The sequence below is a fragment of the Centruroides sculpturatus genome, unplaced genomic scaffold (assembly GCF_000671375.1).
Source record: "Centruroides sculpturatus isolate CEXI.00-Female unplaced genomic scaffold, Cexi_2.0 scaffold1815, whole genome shotgun sequence".
NCBI classification, from domain to species: Eukaryota; Metazoa; Arthropoda; class Arachnida; order Scorpiones; family Buthidae; genus Centruroides; species Centruroides sculpturatus.
The window spans coordinates 32,377-48,278 of record NW_019386215.1 but is presented as its reverse complement, the minus strand read 5'-3'; the positions used below and the strand labels follow the sequence as shown (position 1 = coordinate 48,278).

The window sequence follows — 15,902 nt, the reverse complement described above, 5'->3', positions numbered from 1 at the left end:
TTTAAACGACGACATTTCCTTTTTACAAAGTAATGTCAAAGTAACAAAGTAACGTCAAAGTTACAAAGTAATCTGAGCTTTTTCATTGATCTTGATCACAACAACAAAAAATCCCAGATGATGACAATTTTTACTTACGTTTAAAAAAGTTTAATTACAATTACGTAAAATTATTTAAATAAACTTCGGTCAATACAAAAATTAATATATTGAAGATTTTACTCGTTACTAGCATTTGTAATTTTTTTTATATAAAACTTGTTTCTATACTTAAAATTAATCTTTTTGCGGTTTGATAATAATTAAAAATACGAAAAGTTTATATAACAAAATCTCATAACAGATGGCGCCAACACAATTTCATTTATTATAATATAATTAAAAGTATAAAAGTTATTTTCTAAATAAAATCTCACAACAGCCGAGAAAGTTACGCAACTCGTTACTATTGATAGATTTTTTTTTATAAAAAACAGTTACATTTCTTGAAACGAACGATCTTCTCACTTTGAATATAGAAAGATCTATATTTGATTGTTTCGTGTAAAATACATACACGATATTTTCTATCGGTCAGGTGAATTCATAAAATTTGCTTATTTACTATACTAATTAACGTTTACGTAACTAAACTGTAACACGCATATTTAATAAAACCGATGACGTCAGGTAAGCGCTCTTAAAATGTCGTCGAATAAACGAAATATTACGAAATTCAGTAATAATTGCGCTGTCGGTCAATCGGAAACTTGGTCGGAAATTACCGGACGAACGAGAGGGAGGTTTTCTTCTAGTTTTGGTGGTGGCGAGGTAAAGATGACATTCGATTATAGAAATTCTCGCTTCTAGCCCCTTGTGGAGAATGGAAACCGAGGGAGGGAGGCAGTAGGGAGAGTCTTAATCCCAATCCGTCGTAACTCGGGGGATAGAAACGTGAAACATGCAGTTATTTAGCCTCAAAATTCAAAAAGAATCCATGACGTCAATCGCATTCGAATTCCTTGCGAGCTTTCTAATCTCGCAACAATTGCCGTTTCTATGCAAACGCGTATTGTTGCAACACGATTTTGCATCACTTTGCTCGTATTTCACTTGCCGTGTGCGATCTTTGCTCTTGTTTCTGCTGTTTTTTTTGCCTTTTGTCGGTGTTTTTTGTCGGTGTTTTGTCGGTGCTTCTTAAAACCACGTTCGGCTACCCGAACGTGGTTTTAAGAAGACTTGTGGACGCCGACATTACACCAAGTAAGATTTTAATTAGAATTTAGCTAGCCGTAAGATTTTATTTTCGTTTCGTTTAGTCCAACTTTCGGAGACGACATCGGCCGACTCGGACTTTGCATATTTGCGTTTACATCTGCCGTCACTTGTGTTTTTTCGGGTTTGAATAACCATCCGAAACGCACCTCTTTCGACTTTTAAACTAGCCGCCACATTGGAAAGCGACCGAAGCGCCGAAAAGGATTAAGTATTCGTTCATTGGTTTATTTTCGTAATTAATTAATTTAGATTATATTTTATAAACACGGTCAAAGAATAACGATTATTTGCAAATATCTTATTTATACAAATTCAATTAAAACTTATTTAATACTAACTCTAAATACGAATTGCTTATCGTAATTTTAACTGAAATATACACTCGACCGAAGGATAAACGGAAACCGTATTCTGAAGCATGACGTCCGGGACGTCAAAAATTTCGCCCTTTAACCTCCGACTTCTTCATTAAATCTATGTATTAGTTACAACGCTTTTCAATGGCTTACTTTGCGATAATTAAATTGTCTGCAGCTCTGTACCACTTAAAACACATCTAATACACTTAACAGTTATGTGTTCAGGCTGGACACAAAGAATTCTTTTCCTTTAAGCTGTTTGTCTCTTTCCACAATGCGGTCTTTTCTGAGTGCAGTCCATCTTCCACACTTACGTAACCCTCTGCAAACGCTTTGTGCCACTTAAACATTCGTCTTATGTTTTCGTCGATTCTCGTGCGCAATTTCTCTCTTAAATGCCGTCGTTGCGTTTAGATTACGCACGTTAGGGTAAATTGCTCTAGAACGAAACACTTGTTACGACTTGGTCTTGAGATCGAGTAGGAGTGCCTTTTGCGCATGGCTACGTGCGGCGTGTCTCTACTTTACGTACAAATAAACACAAAATAAACGTAAGAGAGTTTATTCGTTCCGGGTCGGTCGTCTTTACTGCAAACGCAGTTCGAACGTTCTAGCAATTTCCAGTAGGATCTAGCGCGAGCTCTGTCGTGAGTATTATTTTGTACTTTTTCTGCGTTAAGTATATCCGAATCCCATTAATATATATATATGTTTCTTTACAGAATGAAGAGCTGGCGGTTTTGGCGTTGGCTTTGGCCCAAGAAGACGAAGAATTGTGAAGGGCGTTCTCCTTCCGCAATCGATGAAATGAGGGTCTTTTTCCCCTTTGAGCGGGGAGAGGTACTCTCTTCCATCGATTGCGTAAGGGGTTCTTCCTTCACGGGATCGCCTTCAGGAATAACGGATGTCGACAGCATTCTCTGTTCCGCGTTGAACGGAGAGGAGACATTTCGCCATTTGGATGTATTCCGAAAGGTGAAATGTCTCCATGTTGTCGACATCATCTTTGACGCACTGGTAGGGGAGGAATGTTTTGATCATTCCTCCCTTTTCCAACGAGTGGGATCCTCTCGTTCGGTGNTTAGTGTACGCACATTAGGGTAAATTGCTCTAGAACGAAACACTTGTTACGACTTGGTCTCGAGATCGAGTAGGAGTGCCTTTTGCGCATGGCTACGTGCGGCGTGTCTCTACTTTACGTACAAATAAACACAAAATAAACGTAAGAGAGTTTATTCGTTCCGGGTCGGTCGTCTTTACTGCAAACGCAGTTCGAACGTTCTAGCAATTTCCAGTAGGATCTAGCGCGAGCTCTGTCGTGAGTATTATTTTGTACTTTTTCTGCGTTAAGTATATCCGAATCCCATTAATATATATATATGTTTCTTTACAGAATGAAGAGCTGGCGGTTTTGGCGTTGGCTTTGGCCCAAGAAGACGAAGAATTGTGAAGGGCGTTCTCCTTCCGCAATCGATGAAATGAGGGTCTTTTTCCCCTTTGAGCGGGGAGAGGTACTCTCTTCCATCGATTGCATAAGGGGTTCTTCCTTCACGGGATCGCCTTCAGGAATAACGGATGTCGACAGCATTCTCTGTTCCGCGTTGAACGGAGAGGAGACATTTCGCCATTTGGATGTATTCCGAAAGGTGAAATGTCTCCATGTTGTCGACATCATCTTTGACGCACTGGTAGGGGAGGAATGTTTTGATCATTCCTCCCTTTTCCAACGAGTGGGATCCTCTCGTTCGGTGCGGGCAACGATGGAAAGGAAAAAGTATCGCTTCGTAAGAGATGTGAACGACTTTTTCCTTTGCTATTTCTGAAGGATATTACTAACCTAGGATAAGAAGGCAAGAGGTTTTTTCGTTTGTATTTTCCTCTTGTCATACTAACAACATTTACATTTAAGGTTTTCGTTTCAAGTTACAAACGTAGGATAAGGAGGCAAGAGATTATTTTCGTTCGTTTTTTCCTTTTGTCATACTTATATTTACTAATTTAGGATAAGAAGGCAAGAGGTTTTTTATTTTATTTTTTTCCTCTTGTCATACTAACATGTTGGGTCTTTTTTGGTGTGTACTGTGTTTCTAGACCGAAACTGATTGTTTGTTTCTTTCGATCTCAATTGGTTGGATTTCTTGTTATATATACTGTATACAGTATATATAACAAGTATATATACTGTATACAGTATACAGCATATATACTGTACACAGTATACAGTATACTGTACACTGTAAATAGTATTCTGTATATATACTCTATACAGTATATATAACAGTATTTTAAAAATGATTTGGTGTTCAGCACCGAATTGTAGAAATTCTGTCGCCAAAAGCGTAAGATTGTTTAGTTTTCCCGCTGGCAAATCCAGGAGGCTAAATGGCTTCAATATTGAAGAAGACATAAGTAGAAACAACTGAGAATTCGAAGCTACGTGAGATTTGTAATATAATAATAATTGATTACTTGCTTAGAAGACTACAGAAAATTATTTTCCTCTTCTATTTGATATTTTCTTTTACCATGAATAACAGCCATACACGATTTCTTGAATATATTCAATAAGAAAAATTCAACTGAAATTTAGTGTATATTTTATAATTATTATTGCTTTTATAAATTCATATCTTTGATACAAATAATGCTATTTGCTGCAGATACTGTCGTTCAGTGTGAACATGTTGCATTTTTTGAGGTAAGTTTTAGTGAAATTGGAAGATACTGTACAGTATCTTTTTTTTTTTTTTTTTTTTTTTTTTTTTTTTTTTTTTTTTTTTTTTTTTTTTTTTTTTTTTTTTTTTTTTTTTTTTTTTTTTTTTTTTTTTTTTTTTTTTTTTTTTTTTTTTTTTTTTTTTTTTTTTTTTTTTTTTTTTTTTTTTTTTTTTTTTTTTTTTTTTTTTTTTTTTTTTTTTTTTTTTTTTTTTTTTTTTTTTTTTTTTTTTTTTTTTTTTTTTTTTTNTTAAAAAAAAAAAAAAAATCCGATATCTCCCGCAAGGGGACGTGTAACCGTTCGCTGCCGACGAATTCGAGTGATTTGTTTCAACTATATTTATCGCCGCGGAACTGAACGGATAAATATTTATACCTTAAGGAATTAACTACTTCGTCTAGCGACGAATTATAATTTTTAACATAGAAAAAGTTAAAACTATAAAAAGAAATAAATTTCGTTTATATGCTTAAGAAAGTTCCTAAACGAAGAAAATTATTATCTTGCAAACACTTTTGAAGGTTTGCTTTACATAAGATGTAAAGTGTGTGAGAATGGTTTTCTTTACTCTTCATCTAATTTTAATTTCTAAAAATGTTTAATCTGAGCTGTTTGCAGTTTGTGTAATGTAAAAGTGTATGTGAATATAGAAAACTAAATATATTCTTATTTTAACAAATGTCTCGAAATTTTTTCTCTAATTCTTCATTTCAAACTAAATAAATTTATCCTCGTACTTTATTATACGAACCATTGACATGGCTTTTTATTTTGAAACTTATTTAGTTAAAGCCTTTAATTATATATACGTTTGGCTTTCAAATTTTTACAATTCGGTGTTGAACACCAAACCATTTAAAATATATATATACAAGAAATCTAATTAATTGATACTCCAAATTTCCTTGGACGTTCATGGTGCTTGAATTTCACCGATTGGGACACAGTGCTATGGAGACGAGACAGAGCTACAAACACAGATTTCATGTGGCCAAAGCAGTTGCTTTGAGGACAATAACGTAGTTGGTTGAGAAATTTTAAGGGTAGGAAGTGGTAGGACGTCGTCGATCGGCTATTAGAGAATCCTACGTGCCTACGTGCCTATTTCCAGCAGAGGGATCATTAGGCCAATTTTCTTGCGGAAACCAATCACGTTATCACGCTGTGTTTAAATATTGCCTCAATTTGCGACCATATTTGCATGTTGAAAACATTTGTATGGCCATACAAAATGCCTCGGCTACTTCACTGCAGATGTCATCGTTCGTGATGGAAAACCTCACTACACTGAATCTAGTCCCTCGTCACCAGGCCACGTACTGTGGCCTGGTCTATTGTACGCATAACGGAATTGTTATAAAAAAATCCAAAAACGAATTACTTAATTTTTCTGACGTTTAAAACTGCGTATGTGGCTCCATCTGTTATGATATTTTATTATTAAAAACTTTTTATATTTTTAATTATGTATTATAAATTAGCAAAAGTTTTAATTTTGAGGGTAAGGATGGGCTTTACTCAAAAATTATACGCGCTAATAACGAAAAAAAATCGTCATTAAGTCTGACCCAACTCGAGATATAACAGGACCCCATTTATCTTTCCATCCCATTAACCTGGAATCACCAAAATTTAATAGCATCAATTTTCTTAATTTCGGAAAGTTTCGACAAAAAGTTCAGGAGCCATTCAGCTTCAAACAGAATGATACTCCTCCCACACCCACTAACATCCATCCACACATACAGTAGATCCCCCTATAACGCGTAGATATGTTCCACGTTATACGAATTTCACGTTGTAGGAATCCTTAAATACATGAGCCAATCGCAGCCCGACACGTGTGAAGTTTACGGACTACGGCTGTTTGAAAGGTTTTCTTCCATAAAATTAATCGATTCTAGACTAATTTGACTAAACATTTACAAATTACGTATAATTTTTTGGGAATAATCCGTATAAACTATGCTATAAACAAAAAATTGTAGGATTACTTACCGAGTGTGCACCGTTCGACGTCGGCATTGCTTAAGCTTGTTTTCGTCGCGGAGCAGCGCACCAAATGGCGGCCGCGATTTCTGATAAGTTATTTTTTTGCGAAAAATTCGTTTACCTTTCGAGACATCATTAATATAAATAATTTTTATGGCCGTTGAATAAGAAATGTTTCTTTCACAAGAAATGTATAAAATTACAGTACAGTACTGTATTAGACTTACGGTACCTAATTTACATACTGTACAGACAATAGTAAACCCAACTTACTCGTTTAAACTCTCCGTAGCGTGGCGCTGGACGGCGGAAAGTACAGTAGAACCTCGATTATCCGGACTAATTGGGGATGAAGGTAGTCCGGATAAGGAGAAATTCGGATAATCGAAACAAGTACTTTAATTTGTCTTTTAATGATAATACAACATGTTTTCTTTTCGATGACATATCGGCAATATTAAAAGTAAATACTGTATTTAAATCGTGATCAAATTTTCAAGAAACAAACGTTCGTATTTAATTTGGACTACTACTGACCAACACTAACAGACTACCTATTGTTTAAAAGGCCCTCTGGTGGCGAAAGACGGATTTTATAAAATAAAAAGCAGTTGAAACTACATTTTTATGAATAAAACTTTGACAAACTATTTATCGTTTTACGACGAGTAAAATTTTTTCGTCGCGTTCACGGCTTTTAAGTAATGCATAAACCTTCGAGGCGCGAGGCTCTTCGGACCGCTAGGCATAGGCGGTGGCCCACGTTGCCCATGCCTTACGCCACCCTTGGTCATGGAAATAATGTAATTTGAAAATAAATTTTTTCATAAATACGTATGTCAAGTTATATGTTTATTACGACGCAAAATATATTTAAGAGTTTATGGCCACTGTGCCGGGTGAGACGTTGTTGAAACAAAAAAAAATTATGCATTCCATCACGTACATAAACAGTATCGTAATTCGCCTAGTGCAAATCAGCAAATTCGTAAAATTTTTGTTTATTTTATCCGGATAATCAAAAATCCGTATAATAGAGGTCCGGATAATCGAGGTTCTACTGTATATATATATATAATTATAATAAAGTTAGAATAAATTAAGTTAATATATAATTATATATACAGTACCTAATTTATATATAATNTACAACACATATGCGTATCACTATAAAGCAAAAAGTTATGTCAGAATTTCTGCACGCCTTTTACAACCTCGAGACTAAGATTTTATTCGAGAGTTACTACGTTTTCTATTTAGCAATTTAGCAATTAAAAAATCCCCAGGTAGATTTATTTTTCTTACAAAATGTTACATTTACAGATTTATAGCTCTGCACACTGTAGAAAAATCTAGAAATACAGTTTTGTATATCGTAATAATATTAGTCGTCGCCAGAGAGCTCTATAAAGTAGAGAAAAAGCTATAAATTTAAATTTCTCAAAAAATAAATACACAAAAATTATAATAAAGTTAAAATAAATTAAGTTAATATATAATTATATATACAGTACCTAATTTATATATAATACTGTACAGACGATAGTAAACTCAACTTACTCGCCTAAACTCTCTGTAGCGTGTAAGTAGTTCGGCTGCTCGTCTACTATTGGTCCAGATTCGACCAATCCTGTCGCGACACGAGTCGGCGACGACGTTTTACGAGTCCCTTTTAGCGTCTTTATACGAATACTGTCGCAATTTTTTCGCCACGTTATAGGAATCTCCGTTATAGGAACCCGCGTTATAGGGTGGTCGACTGTACTGAAGAAAATCTAATTTTTTTCATTTTTTGCATTTCTCGACGTTTCAAGGTGTTTTAAGTTTAAAAATTTTGGAATGTCATTTTTTCACCGATCGCCATACTTTTCTTCTGCTATATTCGTAACCCCATGTTTTACATTAGTCCTTTATTTCGTGTAGCATGGTTTCGCCGGTTTCGCATAACGACATTTTTTCGGAAAGCAACAACTACTGTGGACATATACAAAGTGTACAGAACCTGTTGTTATATTGATTGATTTAAATTAAGTTAAACAAAATATATTAGTAGATAACGTCTGTTACATTCGTAATAATTTACTCATCGTGAATTATATATAGACGAGTAAACGAATTCTGTCCTCGATTGTGTTGCCTTATTCTACGATACCAAACCAATGAATAATTTGTAACAATTTTTTCATCTTTATTACAGTCATTTTCTCCTCAATAATTCATATAACACAATTAATATGAATATTTTCGGTTACATATTTAAAATCTTGAGTACCCTATTTATGTACGATCAAACTTCGATGTAGCGTACTCCTAAATAGTGCCACTCTCCCACCGACGAACACTGGGGTGAACGGATCTTTTGAATAAATATTAAGTAGAAAGAACACATGTACCTGTAGGGCAGTATTACGGCAAAATCATGTAATAATTAACTCTTAAAAATGCATAGATCTGATTCATATATATAATTTTTATTATTTTATGCACTTTAATTTAGTACCAGACTTTATTTCTAATTTCAAAGTGAACGAATGGTCGCGCTAAAGTTTTATTTTCCTATTTTAATTTGACATCCTTAATCACTTTTATGACTTTATAAAAGTGCTTCATACTTTTTACAATAAAGAAGAGAAAATCATTAGTTCCAAGGATAAATTTGTTGATTAAATTAAATCTAAAATAGATTTAATTTAATTAAATCTAAAATAGATTTAATTTAATCAACAAATTTATCCTTGGAACTTTGTAACTAATGTAAGTATAGAAATTATGAAGCTGTTCCGGTTTTCCACCAGAGGTCTGCAAGATGGATATAAATGCAACTGATTTTTACCTGAGTGATATTATGAAGAATTTTAATGCTGTGTTTTTGGCGTCGGATCCTCTAAGAAAATATCAGCGTCAATTGTATTGTACTGTATATATTTTTAATGTCATTTCGTCGGTTTTAAGTTGTTAGCCATCTGTCTCTAATTGGATTATTAAAAAGGAATATTTTGTAAGGACCCAAATTATTTGTATGGTCATAGATTTGATTTAATCAAGAGAAAATCATCCTTAATTATAACGATTTTTTCGTAAATAATTCTTATTAATTTTAATTTTTATCTCTTTGTCTCGATTAAATTTGTCCTAGTTTATAATGATTTTATTGCTAAATACTTCTTCTCTTTGTTTCGACTAAATTATATGCTTCAGTTCTTCTTTTACTGAAAAAAATTTATAAAAAGTTTTATTAGTAATATTTATTACCAAAATTTATGTTATAGATCTGTCATGTGTTTGATACTTTATAAAAAATATTTCTATAGTGTTAGGAGCTTACTTTGTATATAAAATATTGCAACATTTATGACAGAACTTCATATAAACCAAGAGAGAAAGAAAGAAAGATAACATTTCAACACCGGGGAAAGGTAGAAGAATAATTACTGTTCACTTTGAATGTTTTATAGAATAAGTTGACATTTACAGTAAAATACAATAACTAAGAACCCGGTCCTCCACATAGTTTTTAAAGCTTGCAATATTTATTTTAATATTTAATTGTCATAAGTCATATATTATCTCTTCCTGCTTTATACAGTGATGTCATTATATTAAAATTTCATGCTAATATTACTTACTTTCATCCATCTTTCTCTGCGTACTCAACCACTTTAATATTAAATTATATATGGAAATATAATTGTCATCTTAATATGTCTTTCAGATAAGATGACGAATGTATTTTTTACAAGCAATTATTTTATTGTGACACGGTCAGAATGCCTGCCGTAATTTTTAAACATATCTTATATTTTAAATTAAATAAATTAATGTTCTCCACCTCAAATTTCTATTGTCTTGCCCCAGTCATACATCAATACTTTCCTGTTCCCAATAGAGCCTGCTGATCATCTCTTTTCAGGGAGGAAATGCTTGAATTGAAGTAACGTGATTTCCGGTTCAAACCGAAAATTCGCACATGGTTAATCGGCCTTCTGCTCCTGAGCTTTCCGTATCCGGTCTCGGTTTTCATCTATCTAACTCCCTTCTCGAGATTAAGGACAGACACCAGACAGACTGGCTCATGGAGGACAGTAAAAATTTATTGGTATACAATTTTTTCAAATTGCAGTCAAATAAATTTTGATAAATTTCTCTTTTTAAATTTTTGACCGGTTGTTCAATATTGAAATAAATTGAAAGAAATTTTAAGAATTAGAAAACGCGAAGAGATTTCGAATGCATTTACAGAAACTGGCTGACTTCTGAAGAACTTTTAATTTAATTTAATATTGAAAATGGATGTTTAATTTCGTGCTATTAGCGTAGAATAATTCTAAAAATAATCAAAATTTCTATGGAAATCTTTTTAAACTAGATCAGTAGAATATTTGTTATTTTATTTATCAAATAATAACTTCCAATGTTTGATTTAATAAATAAGGTTTCAATTTTTATAAAATTAGTTTCGGAAGATATAGGTAAATATGAACAGTTGTGAAGAATATTAAAGCTATTTCTCTTTATTATAATTATTCAAACACAATTAATATTTAAAGCAATACGTCTCGAAACGTTTAATCCATATTTGCAAACCTTTCATTTTGGGGACGAACACAACTATGGTGATTCCAAATCAGAACTCTAAAGACGGCTCAGAATAGCCTATAACTTCAGGTTTTTAAGTCTCTTCTGTTACATTACAGCGGTACAGTATTCTGTTATCATGGCGCAAGATAGATGAATGACGAGGTGCTAAAAACGATGGCTCCATCCAGTCTTGCTAGGTAGCTCTTTAAAAAGACGAGTAGTCGCTTCACAATAAATCACCCAATTAATTTGTTTTTTTCGATTGCGAGCAACATTCGAATGCTAAAAATTCAATCAATGATTGCTACTTTGTATGGAATAAAAAGACGAGTTAACGACGAGGTTGCAACCGAAGTTTGCAACGCGAAAACGTGAACTTCGGACGTTCAGCACCGCCTTCCTGTAAGACTAGAAGTTTGACAATGACATTTTGAAACATCAGTGGAATCATGCTCGACGTTCTAAACGCCATTGTCAAACTTGTAGGCTTACAGGAAGGCGGCGCTGAACGTCTGAAGTTCACGTTTTCGCGTTGAAAACTTCGGCCGCAACCTCGCTAATGTTAAAGGTATAAACTCGACTCTTCTGTAAAGACGCGACGAACTAAGACAGATATAAATACAGATATTAGACCCTTCAATGATGCTAAGCCAGCGATCGGCAACCTGCGGCTCGCGAGCCACATGCGGCTCTTTGAATGTGAAGCTGCGGCTCTTTAGTTCCATACGCAAATATTATTTATTTTATCAAAAAAAAAAGACATTTAAAAATCGTTCTGAATCGATTAACGAGGATTAGGCACTGATTCTATGAGCCGCCGCAAACTAGCGCTTTGCTAGAGCAAAACGCTAGCAAACATGCGCTAGCACAACCGATGACGTCGAAGGCTCCGCCCCTTTCTTCTTGCCCGCTCTGTTTTTCCTTCGCTAGCGCAGCGATACGAGAGTACGCTCGCTGTTCACAGAATTTAACAACTAGAGCATTTACGCTAGCAAGAGAGAGCGGGGAAGACGGATGACTACATAAACATGTCACATATCGAAAAATAAATAATAGAATTTTATCGATGTACGTAAATTACATGATTAATACATTCAGTATTGAAAAGAAAATAGTATAACCGTTGTATGTAAATAGTAATATACAGTATAAATAGTTAGGCTTAACTAGTAAACATGTTTTTTCCATGCTGTTTCAAAGTTCGGAACGAAAACTGACTGATTACAAGTATAGGTTATAATAAAATCTTGTTCTATAGCCATTCTACATCTGTGGAATCCACGACATATGGACTACGTTACGCGAGCAAACGTTGTGTAGTTTGCGGCTGCTTCTTGCCCGCGTAGTTTACCTAGCAAAAATGGCTCATAGCATCATGGGAAAAAAGGCGGAGCTTAGGAGCGCGAGCGAGCGTACGCTAGCTCCCGCATCCTGTAGTTTGCGGCGGCTCTATCTCTCAGCCACTTGTACTCGCTTTTCACCGCACCCCTCCCCCATGACACGCGTCGTCACTGTCGTCAGTCCGTCAGAAGCTCTCGAATGACGCTGTCGTCGGATGTTTCTATTATCTAATTTGTTGTGAAAAACACTACTGTACCTTGTATATATGAATAAATAGATTAGTTTTTTTCTATCAAAAAACTTTATTTGTTTATTTATGCGAGTACTATTTATTGTTGGCAAGAAAAAATTTTGTGGCTCTTTAAAAACTTTGAAATTTTGTAAATTGTAATTTTGGCTCTTCCGACTCAAAAGGTTGCCGTACCCTGTGCTAAGCAATCGTTTATATTTTTCACTTTCTGCGGAATGCCGCTATAAAAGTCTTTATTTATGTCAACCATCGTAATTAAAGCATATTTTCCAAAATAATTATAAAAACCGATGGAGTCAGAATTTTTTTCTTTTGTTTCCTTCTTACATAAATGTAAAGTACGAAAAATATAACTTTTTTCGTATTTTACATTTATGTAAGAAGGAAACAAAAGGATTAAAACATATTATTAAACAATAATTTATTAGTAGAACTTACCAGAAGATAAAACAATTATTTATACCCATATTTTCTCCATCTTCGATGGTCTGTGGAAGATGCACGTTTAACGTTTCGGGCAAAATTAAACAAATTAATGCTCCCAATATACTCAAAATTCCAATTAAAGTAAGTGGCAAAAACGTTCGGTACATGGACTAAAGAAAAATTGAATCTTGTTGTAAAAAAGAATTTTTTCTAAAAGAATATTTATGTGCGTCAACAATTACTCACCAAAAGTAATATATATGGAGCTGAAACTGCGGCAAGTATACCCATTAAATGAGGTAGAGCCAATGCAGAATTTCGTAAAGATGTGGGAAATAATTCACAACCGTAAACGAAAACCATACTAAATGCACCCGATATAGCAGCTTTGCTAATATTAACTAGTAAAATACCGGTCCAAACATAATCTGAAGAGAAAAATTTAGTGTATGAAAACAAAATCACATTTATACACAAGTTTACCTGCTTTTTGGAAATTAAAAAATTTTACATACTGAAGACAGTATATTTATGCTATGGGCCTATGTCGCAAAATACGATACATAAACATTACCTGATGGAAAAAACATCACAGTCAAACACCCCAATCCGGCAATTCCCATAGACAAGAAGAGACTTAATCTTCTACCGATCTTATCCACGGCTACCATAACGATCAGAGCTCCTGGTATTTCCGAAAAGGAGTTAATGGCATTTGCAAGATAATCGTCGATCTTCATGTTCATCGCGTTGTATAGCAAGACAGCATACACCAAAGATATTATTGCCCAATCGAAGCACAGAATAAATTGTCGACATCTCATATTTGGGTATTTTAACAGTTCTAAATACGACGATGAACTGGACGTTTGACTTTCGCATCCTTCTTTCTGGATTTAAGCATTTAATCACGTAACGAGATTATAGTTTATGTTAAATAATGAAATGTTACCTTTTTTTGTTGGAGGAATTTCTTTAGAAAATCCTTGTCGATGGTTTTCTTATTAAATTTAGCAATTTTCTGAACGATTTCTTCGGCTTCGTCGATGCGATTTTGGCTTATGAGCCATCTCGGCGATTCCGGAACAAACCTGCAAATATCGAAATTATAAATTATTTCAACATATAAATATTACATTACATCACTTTAAAATTAAGTTTATTCTGATTTGTAAGCGTTGCAGAAATAAGTTGGGTTAATTTAAAACTTTTGTGAGATCCGGAAGGCCCTAGGCCTCATTTAATAATTTTTATTAAATATGCTTAAATAATGTCACCAANAGATTTGGATAGATTATTGAAAGAAAATGAAGATCTTTCAATTTCATAAACTCCAACCATTCCAATCACATACATATGGATTATCCTTGGAAGTATAGGAATATTAATTCTACTTATCTGCACATATTATATAGTCAAGCATATTTGTTGGAAACGAAGAATTGAGAAGAGGATCAAGAAAATGTCACAACAAGACATTCCACTTCAAGAAATTCCTCAAGGAAATAATACGGAAGAAGAGGAACAGGAAATAGTCGAACCTGTTGCAAGCTCAACTGAACAAGCTTCAAGCTCAACTCAGATAAAGAAGCACTTTGTTCGAACATATCGACTTTAATTCACATTTGCGTTTGAGATGATAATTTCATTCTTGATTGAAAATTTTTGATTTTATAATGATCGATTTTAGCTACATATATCTTTAGTTTGTAAGTACCTTTCCTGATATTAACAAAAAGCTTATTTAAAGGAATGTACACCCCACTCAAATTGATAAACTAAAGTGATTGATTGGAATAGAGATAATATTATATAGAATAATCTAGATATAAGACTTAGAGTAGTATGAAGAGAGAGAGAGACTTTATTAGAGATATGTATTTGTTAAACATACTACCTTTAAAATGAACAATACTTTGGTGAAAAGAAACTTTGCCCAAAATTGGATTTAAATGACCCTGGCGTCATACAACCTTTAATGAACTCAACCACCTGAACTTTTGTGGTTATTTGAAATGAAGTTTTAGCAGAAAAAGAAGTGTGTCAACATACAGGAAGAAGACACATTATATCATTTTGAACTGCACAGTGAACTTTGAACTGTTAGCAGGTGCTTTTTGAAACAAGAAGACATCACATGATCTTCTAATATACCTGAATTATTGCAACTATAAGAAGTCAGCCAACAGAGGTGCTGCCATAGAGACTCTCAGCAACAGAGAGGTGCATTCGAAACCAGTGACAGAACTATGTCCACTTTTACCGTCAATTCCAGACGAAGACACTTGTGTTCATTATGTTTATTTTAGTAATATTATTAATCTGATGAATTGTTTATTATATTATTTCCATGTATTTCAATTTTGAATTTAATTTGCATTATTGTATATTTTTATGATTTTATTATTATGTATAACGCAATTTTGAGAAAGAGAGAGAGCAATTCGAACTTATGTATTGCAGTGAAAAATCACGCCTTCTTTAAATGTAGTGTGATTTTTGAAGATAAGGGAGTAATGTGAGATCCGAAAGGCCCCTGGGCCTCATTTATGAATTTTTATTAATATGTTTAAATTATCGACAAAATATTATTTCATTTTGTGTGAAAAAACTAGTGTTTTAGACGTGGGAAAAATAGATGACAGATGACACTTCCTTTCCACAGAAGAGAACATCCGCTGTTTTTCCCTTATCCGTTAAAAATCTCGCTCAGATGGGAAATGGTTACCCCTCATTCATCCCCCTTTCATCCGTTCTCACGAAAGAGTTACTGAACGATGATTGGACGAAATTTTGAGATAAAAGGAGAAATTAGTCAGAATTCGAGGAGTCCTCCGACCGATTTGAAAGTGTCCAGACTCCACATACGTTTCCTCCTGATGGCCAACGCCCATAACGGAGCACGATAGACTAAGTCCCGAGTCTACACTTAGAAGAAGTGATATTTTATATTTTGTGCACGAATTGATCTCCCATACGATAGTAA

The 15,902-nt window shown here is 33.9% G+C and overlaps 2 protein-coding genes across 2 annotated transcripts in view; both read right to left on the bottom strand.

Moving 5' to 3' along the window:
• Positions 1–9,452: 9,452 nt before the first annotated feature.
• On the bottom strand, positions 9,453–13,312 carry LOC111614116 (organic cation transporter protein-like). The gene is made up of 3 exons (XM_023355499.1): positions 13,163–13,312; positions 12,929–13,086; positions 9,453–9,530 (listed from the first exon to the last, which is right to left on the bottom strand). The coding sequence occupies exons 1-3, from the start codon at positions 13,277–13,279 to the stop codon at positions 9,476–9,478; spliced, it is 330 nt and encodes a 109-aa protein (XP_023211267.1). The 5' UTR covers positions 13,280–13,312; the 3' UTR covers positions 9,453–9,475.
• A 2-nt stretch (positions 13,313–13,314) lies between these two features.
• LOC111614114 (organic cation transporter protein-like) overlaps positions 13,315–15,902 on the bottom strand; it is a 29,441-nt gene continuing 26,853 nt past the window's right edge. The window contains exons 6-7 of the mRNA XM_023355496.1: positions 13,869–14,007; positions 13,315–13,806 (exon numbers count right to left, since the gene is read on the bottom strand). Coding sequence (XP_023211264.1) covers positions 13,459–13,806; positions 13,869–14,007 — 487 coding nt within the window. The 3' untranslated portion in view covers positions 13,315–13,458. The remainder of the gene's footprint in view (positions 13,807–13,868; positions 14,008–15,902) is intronic.

Bases quoted from the DNA above. Each gene is read 5' to 3' on its own strand.
- LOC111614116 (XM_023355499.1), bottom strand. From the start codon at position 13,279: ATGGTTTTCGTTTACGGTTGTGAATTATTTCCCACATCTTTACGAAAT. The intron at 13,087-13,162 runs GTGAGTAATTGT...ATTTTTCTTTAG, and splicing joins CTCCATATATATTACTTTTG to TCCATGTACCGAACGTTTTT. The intron at 9,531-12,928 runs GTAAGTTCTACT...AATTTTTTTCAG, and splicing joins AATAATTGTTTTATCTTCTG to TAAAAGAAGAACTGAAGCAT.